The sequence below is a fragment of the Citrus sinensis genome, chromosome 1 (assembly GCF_022201045.2).
Source record: "Citrus sinensis cultivar Valencia sweet orange chromosome 1, DVS_A1.0, whole genome shotgun sequence".
In the NCBI taxonomy this organism is placed as follows: Eukaryota; Viridiplantae; Streptophyta; class Magnoliopsida; order Sapindales; family Rutaceae; genus Citrus; species Citrus sinensis.
The window spans coordinates 6,379,086-6,392,315 of NC_068556.1; the positions used below are offsets into that span (position 1 = coordinate 6,379,086).

At 34.2% G+C, this 13,230-nt stretch overlaps 2 protein-coding genes across 11 annotated transcripts; one reads left to right on the forward strand and one right to left on the reverse strand.

Moving 5' to 3' along the window:
- The first annotated feature begins 589 nt into the window (after positions 1-589).
- On the forward strand, positions 590-4,445 carry LOC102610579 (ras-related protein RHN1). 2 transcript variants are annotated; one of them, XM_015529513.3, is made up of 8 exons: positions 590-847; positions 1,329-1,406; positions 1,508-1,675; positions 2,215-2,263; positions 2,807-2,880; positions 3,305-3,398; positions 3,959-4,085; positions 4,224-4,445. In XM_015529513.3, the coding sequence occupies exons 2-7, from the start codon at positions 1,344-1,346 to the stop codon at positions 4,054-4,056; spliced, it is 546 nt and encodes a 181-aa protein (XP_015384999.1). In that variant the 5' UTR covers positions 590-847; positions 1,329-1,343; the 3' UTR covers positions 4,057-4,085; positions 4,224-4,445. The 2 variants fall into 2 exon arrangements, with proteins under 2 accessions (XP_015384999.1, XP_006475604.1); XM_006475541.4 differs by having other exon boundaries at positions 590-843.
- A 70-nt stretch (positions 4,446-4,515) lies between these two features.
- On the reverse strand, positions 4,516-10,041 carry LOC102610888 (protein DECREASED SIZE EXCLUSION LIMIT 1). Of its 9 annotated transcripts, none has more exons than XR_008053130.1 (13): positions 9,742-10,041; positions 9,590-9,652; positions 9,441-9,512; positions 9,288-9,344; positions 8,684-8,844; positions 8,123-8,208; positions 7,932-8,025; positions 7,599-7,665; positions 7,208-7,290; positions 7,007-7,098; positions 6,473-6,598; positions 5,853-5,916; positions 4,516-4,896 (listed from the first exon to the last, which is right to left on the reverse strand). XR_008053130.1 is itself a non-coding variant. In XM_052437118.1 (13 exons), the coding sequence occupies exons 1-13, from the start codon at positions 9,846-9,848 to the stop codon at positions 4,876-4,878; spliced, it is 1,074 nt and encodes a 357-aa protein (XP_052293078.1). In that variant the 5' UTR covers positions 9,849-10,040; the 3' UTR covers positions 4,516-4,875. The 9 variants fall into 9 exon arrangements, 6 of the variants coding, with proteins under 6 accessions (XP_052293078.1, XP_052293076.1, XP_052293071.1 ...); XM_052437118.1 differs by having other exon boundaries at positions 6,473-6,579; positions 9,742-10,040; XM_052437116.1 differs by having other exon boundaries at positions 4,889-5,007; positions 6,473-6,579; positions 9,742-10,040.
- Positions 10,042-13,230: the final 3,189 nt, after the last annotated feature.

A 13,230-nucleotide genomic window follows, 5' to 3' on the forward strand; every position in this document is an offset into this window, starting at 1 on the left:
CATAATCCAATGCTTCATTCTTCTCTCCTCAATTCGTCCCCATAACGAGCTGCAATGGGGGGTTACAAATTACAATTGCCCTTATGTGAGTAGCACCAATCAATGTACAAGGTTTACGTACAGGCATGCACTCACTGGTTACTCATCAAATATTCTTACCATTTATATTTTATTTTTATTTAAAAATACTATTTGTCTTTTTTATTTTATATCTATTTCTCGTTAGAGTGTGATTATTTGTATTTTTTTTTGAAAGAGTGACTATTTATATTTTAATAATATTTTTAACACTCATATTTTATTATTTTTTAATTTTTAACTGTCTTTCAATGTTTTTTATTTTTTATTTTAATATTTAATAGGTGGTGTAATTTATTCATGTGTAATGTAATTTATTCATATGTGTAAATTGTTATTTGATTTAACGCATTTATGTAATAAAATCTGTTTATAAAATGAAGGGTATTTGTAGCAAATTTTAGGGTGCGTAAACCAAAAACCTTCGATGACGTGACAAAAAATAAATAAATAAACGTGATGAAATCAAAGGACAAATACAAAAAAATAAATGGGGTACAATTACAAAAGACGGAAAAATTGGGAAGCCAACTTACCAGTCAACCGAAAAGCTACCAGTCTCATACTGAAACAGCTATTGCTTCTTCTGCTCCTTCTTTTGGCTAATCCTTTCGCTAAAAGTAAACTTTTTTCTCTTCTTCGAATTATAATTAATAATTATGTGAATTTTTATCCACCAAACAAATAATAAAAGAAAGACTACTCTTATTGTTTCATTGATAATTAATGGCGAGAACCAGCAACAAGAACATACAAGTCAAGCTGGTGGGTATGTCTTTCCCTTTATTTTCTTCTTTGAAATTATTTTTTGATAAGATTTAATTTTCTGCCTGCATGGATCATTGCATTAGCAACAGGGTTCCTACGTTTTATTTAGATTCTTTTGCTGCTTTCGTTCTTGTGTTAGATGTATCTTACTCCAGGGGCTTCAAGATTTGGCTTTCTGTTGTGATTATGTTATTTTTATTAATTAAAATTATGAAGATATAACTGCTGCTTTGATTAAATTAGGAACGAACAACAGTTTAGTATTTTAATTGAACAGGAGAGACACAGCATATAATTAGTTTCAACTTTTACTGTAGAACTTTGCTTCAGCTGCCTATTATTGCTGTTTCATGAAGATTTTTCAGTACCCAATATAGCAGCTATTATATTCTATTTATGTACTACTGACAGAGATCCTTGTTAATGAAATTTCTTGATCTTTTTTTATTCAGTTAATTGACACATTATTGAGCTTTTGCCAGGTACTTCTTGGGGACATGGGAACTGGGAAAACAAGTTTGGTATTGAGATTTGTCAAAGGCCAATTTTTTGATTTCCAGGTTTTGCTTTTGAATGCGTTTTTCCTAGCTGAGTGTATGTTCAACTTTTTTAATTGCTTCTAATGGTCAAGTGCATGAGCTCTAATGTAGTAACGCTGCAGGAATCTACAATTGGAGCAGCATTCTTCACTCAGGTTTTGTCACTGAATGAAGTCACCATAAAGTTTGATATATGGGACACGGCAGGGCAAGAACGGTACCATAGCCTGGCTCCTATGTACTATCGAGGTGCAGCTGCAGCTGTCGTGGTGTATGATATTACGAGCATGGTAGTTATTTCTAGTGGTTTTCAGTGAAGAAATTTTGAATTAGCTTCAATCCTCTTCGTCCTAACTCGATTTTCTATTTATCTATGTGAAAGTTTTTGTAGTGGATTGCACATGTGAACCTTTAATGATTTTTTCACATTCTATTTCAACTTATAAAAACAGCGGATGTTATTACTATCTTTTTCAATTTGTATGACTAAAATGTGTACTTTGTGAGACAAGAAGATTACGAGCTAGGCGCTCTTGAGGTTTGACATTAAGTGCTCAATGACATGATCAAGTAGCCTTAGTAGATCTCATATCAATAGAGCATACTGCAGGCCTTTTCTGAATTTCATCTTATTCTGTTAATAGCTGCTCTTGTTACTGAGTACTTCGTTATGTACCTGAATCAAACCCTTGTTGACTGTAATATTTAGCCTTATTGAAAGATATTGAATTTCCCATTTACAGTTTCTTCCAATTGTTTCATGGATGCCATGCTATTCTTATCCAGAAGCCAGATGTCTGGCTTAACTCATATTGCATTTTTCTTCTAGGACTCATTTGAAAGAGCGAAAAAGTGGGTTCAAGAATTGCAAAGACAAGGTAACTAGAGTATGTGAACCGTTTGCTTTCTCTTTGACTTAGGACCAGCAGAAGGTGTCTTAGATAAACTGCAGTTAGAAGTTGTTCAGTTGAAAATTTTGTCATTAGTAGTTCCTCTCTGACTTGTCTTTTATTTTAGTCGCTAGAGTGAAGTTTGCAATCAGTTTCTAGACTAAGTCATTCACTCGGACTATTGTCATCAGCAGGCCCTCAATACTTTGTTTCTTACATTATTGAAACTTAATTAACTTAGCACAAATGGACATGCTGTATATTGTCATACTGTAAGCAGGCAACCTTTCATGATATTCTCCTCACATGTTTTATGTCTGCTGTGGCACATGAAGATTCAAATATTGCTGTCCCACAAAGTTCTACAGCTACTTTTAATAACTTTAAACGTTTTGTATTTACTTGAATCTGTAAATTTCACAGAATGTTCTCCTTCAAAATGATGTTACAACTTGTATAGACTGCACTACTAACTATTGAAATACAATTGGCTTTATTCTAAGTCTTATTTTTCATTTTATATTGGTTCAGGAAATCCAAATTTGATTATGTTCTTGGTGGCAAACAAGGTTGATTTGGAAGAAAAGAGAAAGGTGAAAAATGAGGTATCTGTCAATTCGTCTATTCTTTATTTATAAATTTCTTTTTTTCTTTTCTTATGGGTCAATGGTCAGAATTGAACCCAAGAACCACTCACCTTCACTCTTTTAGTGCTTGGAGATCCTTGAACACCTTCTCACTTCAACATCTGCTCCCTAGAGGTTGCCCTGAACATCTAGGAACTTAGGTGTCGCAAGTGTCCTCTCTTTGTATCTGAACTGCACTCTGTACACAATTTCTTCGGTGATATATCTACTGAAACTGATTAAATTTGTGTCTATATGAGAACACACTCGCATATAAACACATCCCCGTAAAGCAAATAGCTCCTTATGGTTACACTTCAAACTTGTGTCATGCAATGGGGAGAGTATTTCACATGTATTGTGTAATTTATGTTGGAGTTGAATCTCTAAAAACTGTTTGCAGGAAGGGGAGTTGTATGCCCAGGAAAATGGTCTATCTTTTCTTGAAACATCCGCAAAGAGTGCACATAATGTCAACGAGCTCTTCTATGAAATAGGTGATTGTACTGAATGCTTCTCACTCCAAACTTAGCCCATGCCTTTGTATCTCATGCTAATTGTTGGAACTTCCACTCTGTCCCAGTTAGGATTACCGTGTAAACTGCAAAGGGTTATTATATATTGCCTTCTGATTTGCTCATTCTTTTTTCTTTTAAGTAAAATGATAATATATGTGGGTCATGCTAAGTTACATTATATGTAACTTACATCAACCCAAGATTTGTTCCCAATAAATCAAGTGTTGTTTGATTATTAACATATCTTGAGTTAATGGGTGCAACTCTTGGGTTGGATGTAACCCATATATGATGTAACTTAGCCACACCATCTACACACGCACAAGCCCCCTTTCCCCCTGGGGAGAGAAAATATCCTACAAAGCAAGCAAATGATTTATAGCTCCACAATAAATCCAAAAGTGTATGTTTGCAATTCAAGTCATTGTTAATGCAGCCACTATGATTCACATAGGGTAGATATGCTTCTTGTTGTGGTATGATTTTTGTGATTTATTCAGACTTTCCCTTCAAAGCTCATGGATACATTTTGCTTGCAGCAAAGAGACTGGCAGAAGTTAACCCTTCACGCCAAACTGGAATGAAGTTGCATACTGAAAGCCATGGTGGTGGAAGAAGAGGGTTTTGTTGCTCCTGAAAATGCCCACATTTCCTATCAAATTCCAGGTGATTTTCCAACAGGGGCTCCCCGCCCATCGGATCCCATCTTTTATTTAAAATATGAAGCCTCAGTTCAGTTCAATTACATGTTGTTTTCCTTGCATTGCAAATCAATATGTTTTGGATGTTGGCATTTGTTAACAGGTTTTCTTCGATTATTTTCAAGAATATTGCTATATGAGATGGTAATGGTGGATTGTCGAGAGTTGATGATGGAGCTACCCTGAGGGCTAATTCTATTGCATGCCTGTTGTACGTACGAGAGAACTTTTCACTACTGACGCTTTGTGACTTGTGACATGTTCATATCTATTAATAAATGACTACAGAACTCAAAATGAATAAATGTGTGCTCATTTAAAAGGTCGTCGAGGGAGTTAAAACTTAAGTTATGAATCATATGGCGATGCAATATTAGCTGGTACTTTAGAATCGATAGCATAAAGAAAAGAAATGGGTATATAATGTCATAGTAGCCCCTAACCTCTTACACATTGCAACTCAAAACAAATACGGAAGCTCAAAGATGAGCAACATTAATGTTTAGGCCTTAAAGATGATGATTCATCAAACGCACTGAATCTCAATTCTAATTCTTTTTTGTATCAATTCAGCTTCGGTATTTTTAAACAGGCCCGAATATCATAACTTACAATATATTATCTGCATGAATTGGATCGTAAAAGTAGCAGCAGTGGGGTGGGTTGTGGGCTCTAAAAGAAATGTTTACAGACTTGGATCATCCACAGGCCTTATGATTGGTCAGAAGACAAATAGTAGCTAGGGCAAAAGGTTCTCACCGAATTTGACTCTGCCCCTGGAAAAGTAGAAGGCAGTTGTCATGTATCTTCAAGGAAGATCATAAACATCTCCCAGGATACATCACGCAAACCATTTCAGTCTTCGTGAATAGACAATAACTCAAAATCTGTAATCAAGAAAATATACAGCTGGAACATTTTATTCTTCATGGGGATGTTCACATGCTATATCCATTTGTTAATTTACATAGTCCATCGAGGACAGAAAATGGATACAAAATTTTGAATTTTACAAATGACATTTTTGCTAAAACAACGCATTTCAAGTGCATAGGCCAATTTTCATTTGCATGCATGACCAGAAATTAAAGATACAAAATTGGATAGCAATTAATATTGCTTCATTTCAAGCATGTGGGGGATAGAGTTCCCATAGCGCAACTGTTGAGTCTTCAGATGCAGAGGCCATGAGCTTACAATCAGATGAGAATGAGACAGCATTGCACTACAGTAATAGCAGATCATTTACTTTTAGAAACTAGAAATAAATAACCACTCAAATTTTGAGAAGCCTCATAAAGAGCAAGAGAAAGCTCGAGAGATTTATCAAATGTCACAAACATGCAAGTTGCAATGTCATAAGAAAGGCAGCACAGAACTCCCTCAAAGTAGAAAAGAAAAACTAAGCCAGTCAACTAAGAGATCAATATGCAGCTAAATTATCAGTCAGATTAGAGGCCATAGAATAATTTGTATGTAGCTTCGATTTTAAATAAAGCATGGATGTAAGCTTATAAACTCTTAATGCCAATGAAAATGGAAAATGATGTATACATAGGAATTTCCAAGTATACGGAGAACAAGTACAAAAATCTGCCAAGTGAATATTTTTTATGTTGAGATAAACAGAAAAATAAATAACTTCTTCATTTCAACATAAAACACTCAAAACTATGAAGGGAACTTTTGATTCATTTTTTATTCTTTTAACATATGATAAGAGAAAACATACCGTAGCATGATGATACTTCAATATTGCCAGTGCACTTCCTTTGCGATAATTATATATCCTAACTCTGTCAAGAATGAGTATTTAAAACGTTAAATTAAAACGAGAAAAGGAACCAGTGAAAGAGGGACTGAAAGCTAACACAGTAGACAAGGTGACAGATCTTTTAAAACATAACCTGTATGCTACAAAAAGTTATTAAACTTCAGTGTGGTGGTTCTAGAAATTAGGAAAACTTAAAGGGGAAAAAAAATCTAATATTTGATGTTGTTTCAACTTCTGGAAAAAGGAAAGGGAAGAGGAAGAAGAAGAAGAAGAAGAATCTTAGCTAAGATTGTATGTAACATATCCGTAATTTGCTACTAAGAGAACCTCGAGATTGATGGGAAATTCTTTTAGGAGTTGATCGAGTTCAAATTGGTTTAAGAAATCACTAAAAAATTTCCTAGTAAAATCATATAATTTAGAAATACTGACATGTAATCGATCTTTTCCACTCGATATATGATTTAGACATTAAACCAGGAACCTGTGTCATTTATATCTTATGTTTTTTGCATTTCAATGAATATCCTGATAAATTCAGACTAGATAGATTAAGTGAAAAAGAATTCAATACAGACCTGCGATCCCAGCCAGCAGTTGCTGCAATTTTGCTATCAGGTCGAATTGAGGTGCCTGATATGCCAGGTCGTTCCAAATTTATTTCCTTCTTGATCACACACGAACCCTATGCCAAATAGCACGTACTGTAACTACACATCAGACTTTAAAAAATATATGCTGAGGTAGAGAAACCAAAGCAAAGAGTCATTAACACGCAACAGGTAGTCAAGTAGTAGCAGTGAAACAAATCAAGTTGTAGCACTCAAAGTCTGAAACAAACCAATGAAAATAAAAGGTCAAGATAGTTTCCTACAGAAGCATTAATAAAATTTATATCTTTCATCTCACCCACTGCTGTTGGTCACTCCGTGTTAGGCCCCTCAAAATTCCAAATGTAAGGCTCATAATAAAAAATATGCGAATGCAAAAATTACACATATATCCCTCCATCTTCTGCTCAACTTCAACATGCCACCAATTGGCTTTCTTATAATACAGGAGAGGTTATATACAGAGAATCAGAGCAATAACTAAATGACACAGTGACTTACCGTGGAATGATCTAAATTATACAGTACAATCTTTTGGTCTGCACCTCCTGATATGCCTCCATTGCATGACTCATCAATGCTCAGACATAGTACTGCAAACAAAATATGACATGAATCACACTGAATGAGAAAATATAAGTGAGAAGGAAAATAAAGGAGAAAAAGAATACATGGGGTTTCTCCACATGCTGCATTCCAAACCTGGCTCTAAATGAACCTTCATGGCAGTAAGTGGAATCCCTGGATTCCGTATATCCCATACAAGAATGGAACCATCCTCATATCTGTCATGTGTACAGGAAAAGGGACACACATCATATAGGTTGAAAGGTTAATGAACTTTAAGGATCAAGGGAACTACTTTATCTATTATAGTGTGGCACCTACGCAAATCCAAAAACCTAATGTTGGATAATCATGATCAGTGATCATAAACAGACTTAAATTGCTGAATACTGTGAACATCTATGGCCACAAACCACATAAAATGGCTTGAACTTTAGCCTGGAATCCACCAACCAACCAAGAAACTTTTGAATTCATGTCATAAAACCAATAAATGTGTGCAGGTACTTTGGGAAGGAGTACCTACCCTGCCAAGACATTTACGAATCCTTGTGATTTAGAAGGTAAATATGCTTGAACCGCCATGCACATCCCTGAGAAGAAAGCAACTTATTATATATCTAACTTCCGGATCATTGAAGCAAGAATACTTTTTCTAAAATCATATTTTATGTCACATCATGTCATTCTGGAACACTTGCAATATTTTAATCAGATACAACCGTTCAATCAAGTTAGGGGATCAAACTTATGAGTATGCATACATAGTGGCTCTATATGCACAACTCTAATATATTGTTTTACTGAAATAACTAACACCATTGTCATAGGCCAAAAGGTGATATAAGAAAAGAAAGACCTCTTCCTTTAGACGAAAAGTTTGGAGAGCCCCCACAGCTGTTTTGATGTAATCGCGTACATCTTTCTGCAGTGTTGAGATCCCATATTTCGACCTTTAAACATCAAAAACACAGAAACAGCGAACAATTGGGAACAACAAAAATAACATAATTCTCTACTTGAAATAGAAATTTGAAGCAGTATATTGACCTCAGAAAGCTGTTCTCCTGCTACGGCCATATACTTAGGTCCTTCAGCAGGCACATCATCTATGATTTCAAAAGATCTATTACTTTCTGCTTCAACTCATCATGCATCGGTAAAGATCAAAACAAAAACGTTCAAAAAATGAGTGGAGTGAAACTTTCTCACAATATGTTGAAGAAACATGTATATATTAACTAAACCGGCTTGAAGATCACTGTGACATTCATGTATTTATAGATAACAGTCAGAAGTATGCCTTGCCATCCTGACAAGATATTACTACTTGGATTCTTTTGCAAATTACAATTAATCATATTATGAAACAAAGACACGATGTTAATGCATAATTCAGCATCCAGTTGTGGGGGGAAAAAGAAAAAATTAAGAGAAATTTTGTTGAGATTATTTGCCCATTCTAAGCATATTTGAGTTCCCCACAGTAGACTAATAATAAAACCATTTATATACTTTCACCAAAACTTTGATGATCAACTTTGATTGGAAATAAATAAATCCTTTTGCAATATTAATTTCAACAAACCTACGAGGTTTGTTAAGCCTTACCTTTGCTGTCACACAGACTATCTGTATCAACTGTTTCTCCAACCTCCCTCTCATAGCAATCCTTAGGCTCGTTAGCTTGTTTTGCATTAGCATAAGGCTCCTTTACTAATGAAAGCTTGCAAAAGTGATATGAGTTTGTTTTGATAGTCAGTGATGGGTTACTGCCAATCACAACAGCTCAATTTTAACAACCAAGACAAAATTAACAAGGGGCAATAAGGTTTCTATGAAATGATAAGAATAAAAATTAAATGTAGTGAAAAAAAACGTTCACATACTAAAAGTACAAATTCTATAGGAAACACCCCACGCTAGTGATGAATGGTAACAACCCATTCTCCTCATATCTGCGAACCCAAAACATGTACTGAATCGGTAATGCTTCTACCATCCCACAAAAAAGTCTACTACTCCCCTCACACAAAGAATAACCAATTTCCCTTTTAACAATTTATTAGTTGATTGATAATCAGACATTACAACCAATCTACATGTCACCGACATATGCAAATAAAAGTGCTAAATCATGTAATAAGCAAGCGGGCAGAAGACAATAAACATGAGCTAATTTGTTTATACAAGCGGAAGCCTAGGATAATAGTACCTTGATAAACCTCCATTTTCTATGTCCCAACACTTAACAGTTCCATCTCTACCCTGGCTACAAGACATACGACACGAGCATTAGTTCCCGAAGATGAAAAAATGAAATCAAATTTGTGGCAAAAAAATGTAAAATAGAATATTGAGAAAGCACCTTATGACTTTGTTAAGTCCAATTGAAGGACCAGTAGCAACAGATACAATGCCATGTGCCGCACTATGCACCCTGCAAGCAATACAACGATCAAATTCAAAACCATGATCATTAAAAATAATAATAATCAAATGAAAGAAATAACTGACCATGAAGAAGACACGGTCCGGTGTTGAACCGTATCCCAAATTCGCAGCTCACCGCCAGTAGTACTGCAAAATAAGAGTGCAAGTTTTAGTCAGTTCCGTAGAACGAAAAAACAAACAAACAAAAGAATAATAAATGGAGTTTGAATTAGAACCCTGCGAATAGAATTGGTTTTGTTTGATGGAAACAAACGTCTGTGACGGAAGCCCGATGGCCCCTTAGCACAGCCACCGGATCAGGAGGTGGCGGTCTCTTGCTCATTCTCCCAAATCAACTTCTAGAATGATCAATTTCAAAACGGTGCTGGAGCCTGGAGGTGTCGTTTTGGTCCTTTTTTGGAGCTGTTCGGGCTTGCATTCGGTTACTTTTGGTAGCGGGAGTGTTGATGTGTGTAGAGCACCAACGAAACGACGGGAATCACAAGGACCTGCCAATTGCCATAAGAGTTAGAGTTGCTGACTCAATTGCCTTAATTTCAATCAAATTATGTTTTTTTTTTTTTAATTTAATAAAAATTTTCAGATTTTCAGTTATTAAGTTAATGTTTTAATTTTTTGTTTAATTTAAAAATCTGAACGATATCAATAAAAAAATATTATCCAAAATACCTCTATCTTTTTTATTAATTTAAATAAAATTTAATAATTAACTCTATTACCTATCTTTATAACTTATGATAATATAATGGCAGATTATTATTATTTTTTTATCTTCTATTTTCTCAAATTAGCATTATTTATGTTCATAAATTTTTATGAATATTTTTCATATGGAAACATTATAAACTATAATAAAATTAATTAGCATAAACTAATTTAGAATATCAAAGGGTTGTATTCAATTGAATATGATTTATTTTATAATAATATATTATCTTATTTATATTTTTTAAGATGTCTATTATTTGTTTAACATTTATAATTTATAAGGGCATATATGTAAAAACACTAATTTTTAGATTTTTTAAGTTAAAAAATAACTTAATACTTATTTCAACGGTTCAGACAAAAAAAATACTCATATCAGTTAAATTCAAATAATTGGCTCTATTCAAAATTCATATTAAGAGGATGTTTGTTTTTAACTTAATGATTTAAAGTGACTTAACTTAAATAATTAAGTTAATAAGAGATGTTTGTTTCTTTAACTTAGTGGGACTTTTCAAATAATTATGACTTAATAAGCCCCCCCCCCTTTTTTTTTTTACTAATAGAGAAATATGAATTAGTCAACTAATTTCTAATGTCAAAAAGATTCATAATTTATTACTTTTTTCATGCCTATCCAAAAATCCACCCATACATGTTTATCCACTAATAATCTCATTTTTATTTTCAACCATCATGGAATCCCTCCTTACTTTGCTTTTTCTCATCATGTTCTTGAATCTCTCATTATTGCTAATCAAAGATATTATTCTTAAGTTTTGTTATGTAATTATATAATCTGTTTTTATTTAAAATATATATATATATATATATATATATATATATATATATATATATTAGAACGCTAAGATTATTATATATTCACTTGAACGTGGTTTTGCTTATATACGGTAAAATGTTATGATATTTATGTCCTTTGAAATATACATATATAAAGGATGCAAAAGTAAAAGTACATGTGTTAGTCTGATTTTGGTTCAGCTCAAAGCACTATGAGAACTTCTCTGCAGAGGGTTGTTTTCTGGTAAAGATGCATATTGGGATATATAGAGACGATTTTCTAAGGATGGTGATAGCTAAGACAAACATGAAATCACAAGAAACAGACGTTAGAGGCAGCGCGATGGCTAGAGACGGCATTCCAACCGTCAATATAGTATAAGGTTGAAGAAGATGATGGATTTTCCAAAAACCCTACGAGAAAATTAAGTGTTTTGTGAATTAGTGAACTTACTTCTTTTTTGATTAACTTGATTTTTTTAAAAGTATATTGCCCTTGAGGGCATCTTTATCTCCTTTTGAACATGTGGCGAGCCGTTATTAGTGACTTCCCTTCTCAGGTAGGGTTTTAAGGGTAATTTGGCACATCTTGTGGAGGTGTTTTAGCTTGTTTGGGTTGGATAGCTGTCCACTAGGGATAGTATGTACTTGGCAACATATCATCAACTCTGATTGGCCGATTTTAAATGAACCAATTGGGTTGAGAAGTACTTGATTTCACTAGAGATTGTGCAGGTGACTTTGTCTGTGATCCCCTTTCCTCAATTTTGACTTTGATAGCTTGTAAGGAGATATTTTAGAGACAATCGAGGTGAAGACTTTGTTGTGATGATGTGTCCTGTTACCGTTGGCAAGGCTATCATTGTTTTGTGGTCTCGTATTAACACGTGGCGGGTTACACTATAGGAGGCATTATTTGTTATCCTCGAATTATTTAGGTGGCTGATGCTAGTTCTTTGAGATCTTCTAATTTCATCCTCCCTTTTTAGCTTCCTATTTATCCTTTGTCACAATCCCGAGTCCTATTCAATACCTCTAGTCTACATTTTACCACCAATAATAAATGTTTTTTAGCTTTTAAAGTTGAAAAAACAAACCACTTAATACTTATGTTTAGAGATTCATAAAAATATATATATTAGAACGCTAAGATTATTATATATTCACTTGAACGTGGTTTTGCTTATATATGGTAAAATGTTATGATATTTATGTCCTTTGAAATATATATATATATATATATATATAAAGGATTCAAAAGTAAAATACATGTGTTGGTCTGATTTTGGTTCAGCTCAAAGCACTATGAGAACTTCTCTGCAGAGGGTTGTTTTCTGGTAAAAATGCATATTGGGATATATAGAGACGGTTTTCTAGGGATGGTGATAGCTAAGACAAACATGAAATCACAAGAAACAGACGTTAGAGGCAGCGCGATGGCTAGAGACGGCATTCCAACCGTCAATATAGTATAAGGTTGAAGAAGATGATGGATTTTCCAAAAACCCTACGAGAAAATTAAGTGTTTTGTGAATTAGTGAACTTACTTCTTTTGTGATTAACCTGATTTTTTAAAAGTATATTGCCCTTGAGGGCATCTTTATCTCCTTTTGAACATGTGGCGAGCCGTTATTAGTGACTTCCCTTCTCAGGTAGGGTTTTAAGGGTAATTTGGCACATCTTGTGGAGGTGTTTTAGCTTGTTTGGGTTGGATAGCTGTCCACTAGGGATAGTATGTACTTGGCAACATATCCTCAACTCTGATTGGCTGGTTTTAAATGAACCAATTGGGCTGAGAAGTACTTGATTTCACTAGAGATTGTGTAGGTGACTTTGTTTGTGGTCCCCTTTTCCTCAATTTTGACTTTGATAACTTGTAAGGAGATATTTTAGAGACAATCGAGGTGGAGACTTTGTTGTGATGATGTGTCCTGTTACCGTTGGCAAGGCTATCATTGTTTTGTGGTCTCGTATTAACACGTGGCGGGTTACACTATAGGAGGCATTGTTTGTTATCCTCGGATTATTTGGGTGGCTGATGCTAGTTCTTTGAGATCTTCCAATTTCATCCTCCCTTTTTAGCTTCCTATTTATCCTTTGTCACAATCCCGAGTCCTATTCAATACCTCTAGTCTACATTTTACCACCAATAATAAATGTTTTTTAGCTTTTAAAGTTGAAAAAACAAACCACTT

Excerpts from the sequence above, each read along its gene's own strand:
- LOC102610579 (XM_006475541.4), top strand. The coding sequence starts at position 805 with ATGGCGAGAACCAGCAACAAGAACATACAAGTCAAGCTG. Across the intron at positions 1,676-2,214 it reads TGTATGATATTACGAGCATG|GACTCATTTGAAAGAGCGAA; the intron begins GTAGTTATTTCT and ends TTTTTCTTCTAG. Across the intron at positions 3,399-3,958 it reads CGAGCTCTTCTATGAAATAG|CAAAGAGACTGGCAGAAGTT; the intron begins GTGATTGTACTG and ends TTTTGCTTGCAG.
- LOC102610888 (XM_006475543.3), bottom strand. The coding sequence starts at position 9,848 with ATGAGCAAGAGACCGCCACCTCCTGATCCGGTGGCTGTGCTAAGGGGC. Across the intron at positions 7,291-7,598 it reads TTCGTAAATGTCTTGGCAGG|ATATGAGGATGGTTCCATTC; the intron begins GTAGGTACTCCT and ends TACACATGACAG. Across the intron at positions 7,099-7,207 it reads GAAGGTTCATTTAGAGCCAG|TACTATGTCTGAGCATTGAT; the intron begins GTTTGGAATGCA and ends TTTTGTTTGCAG.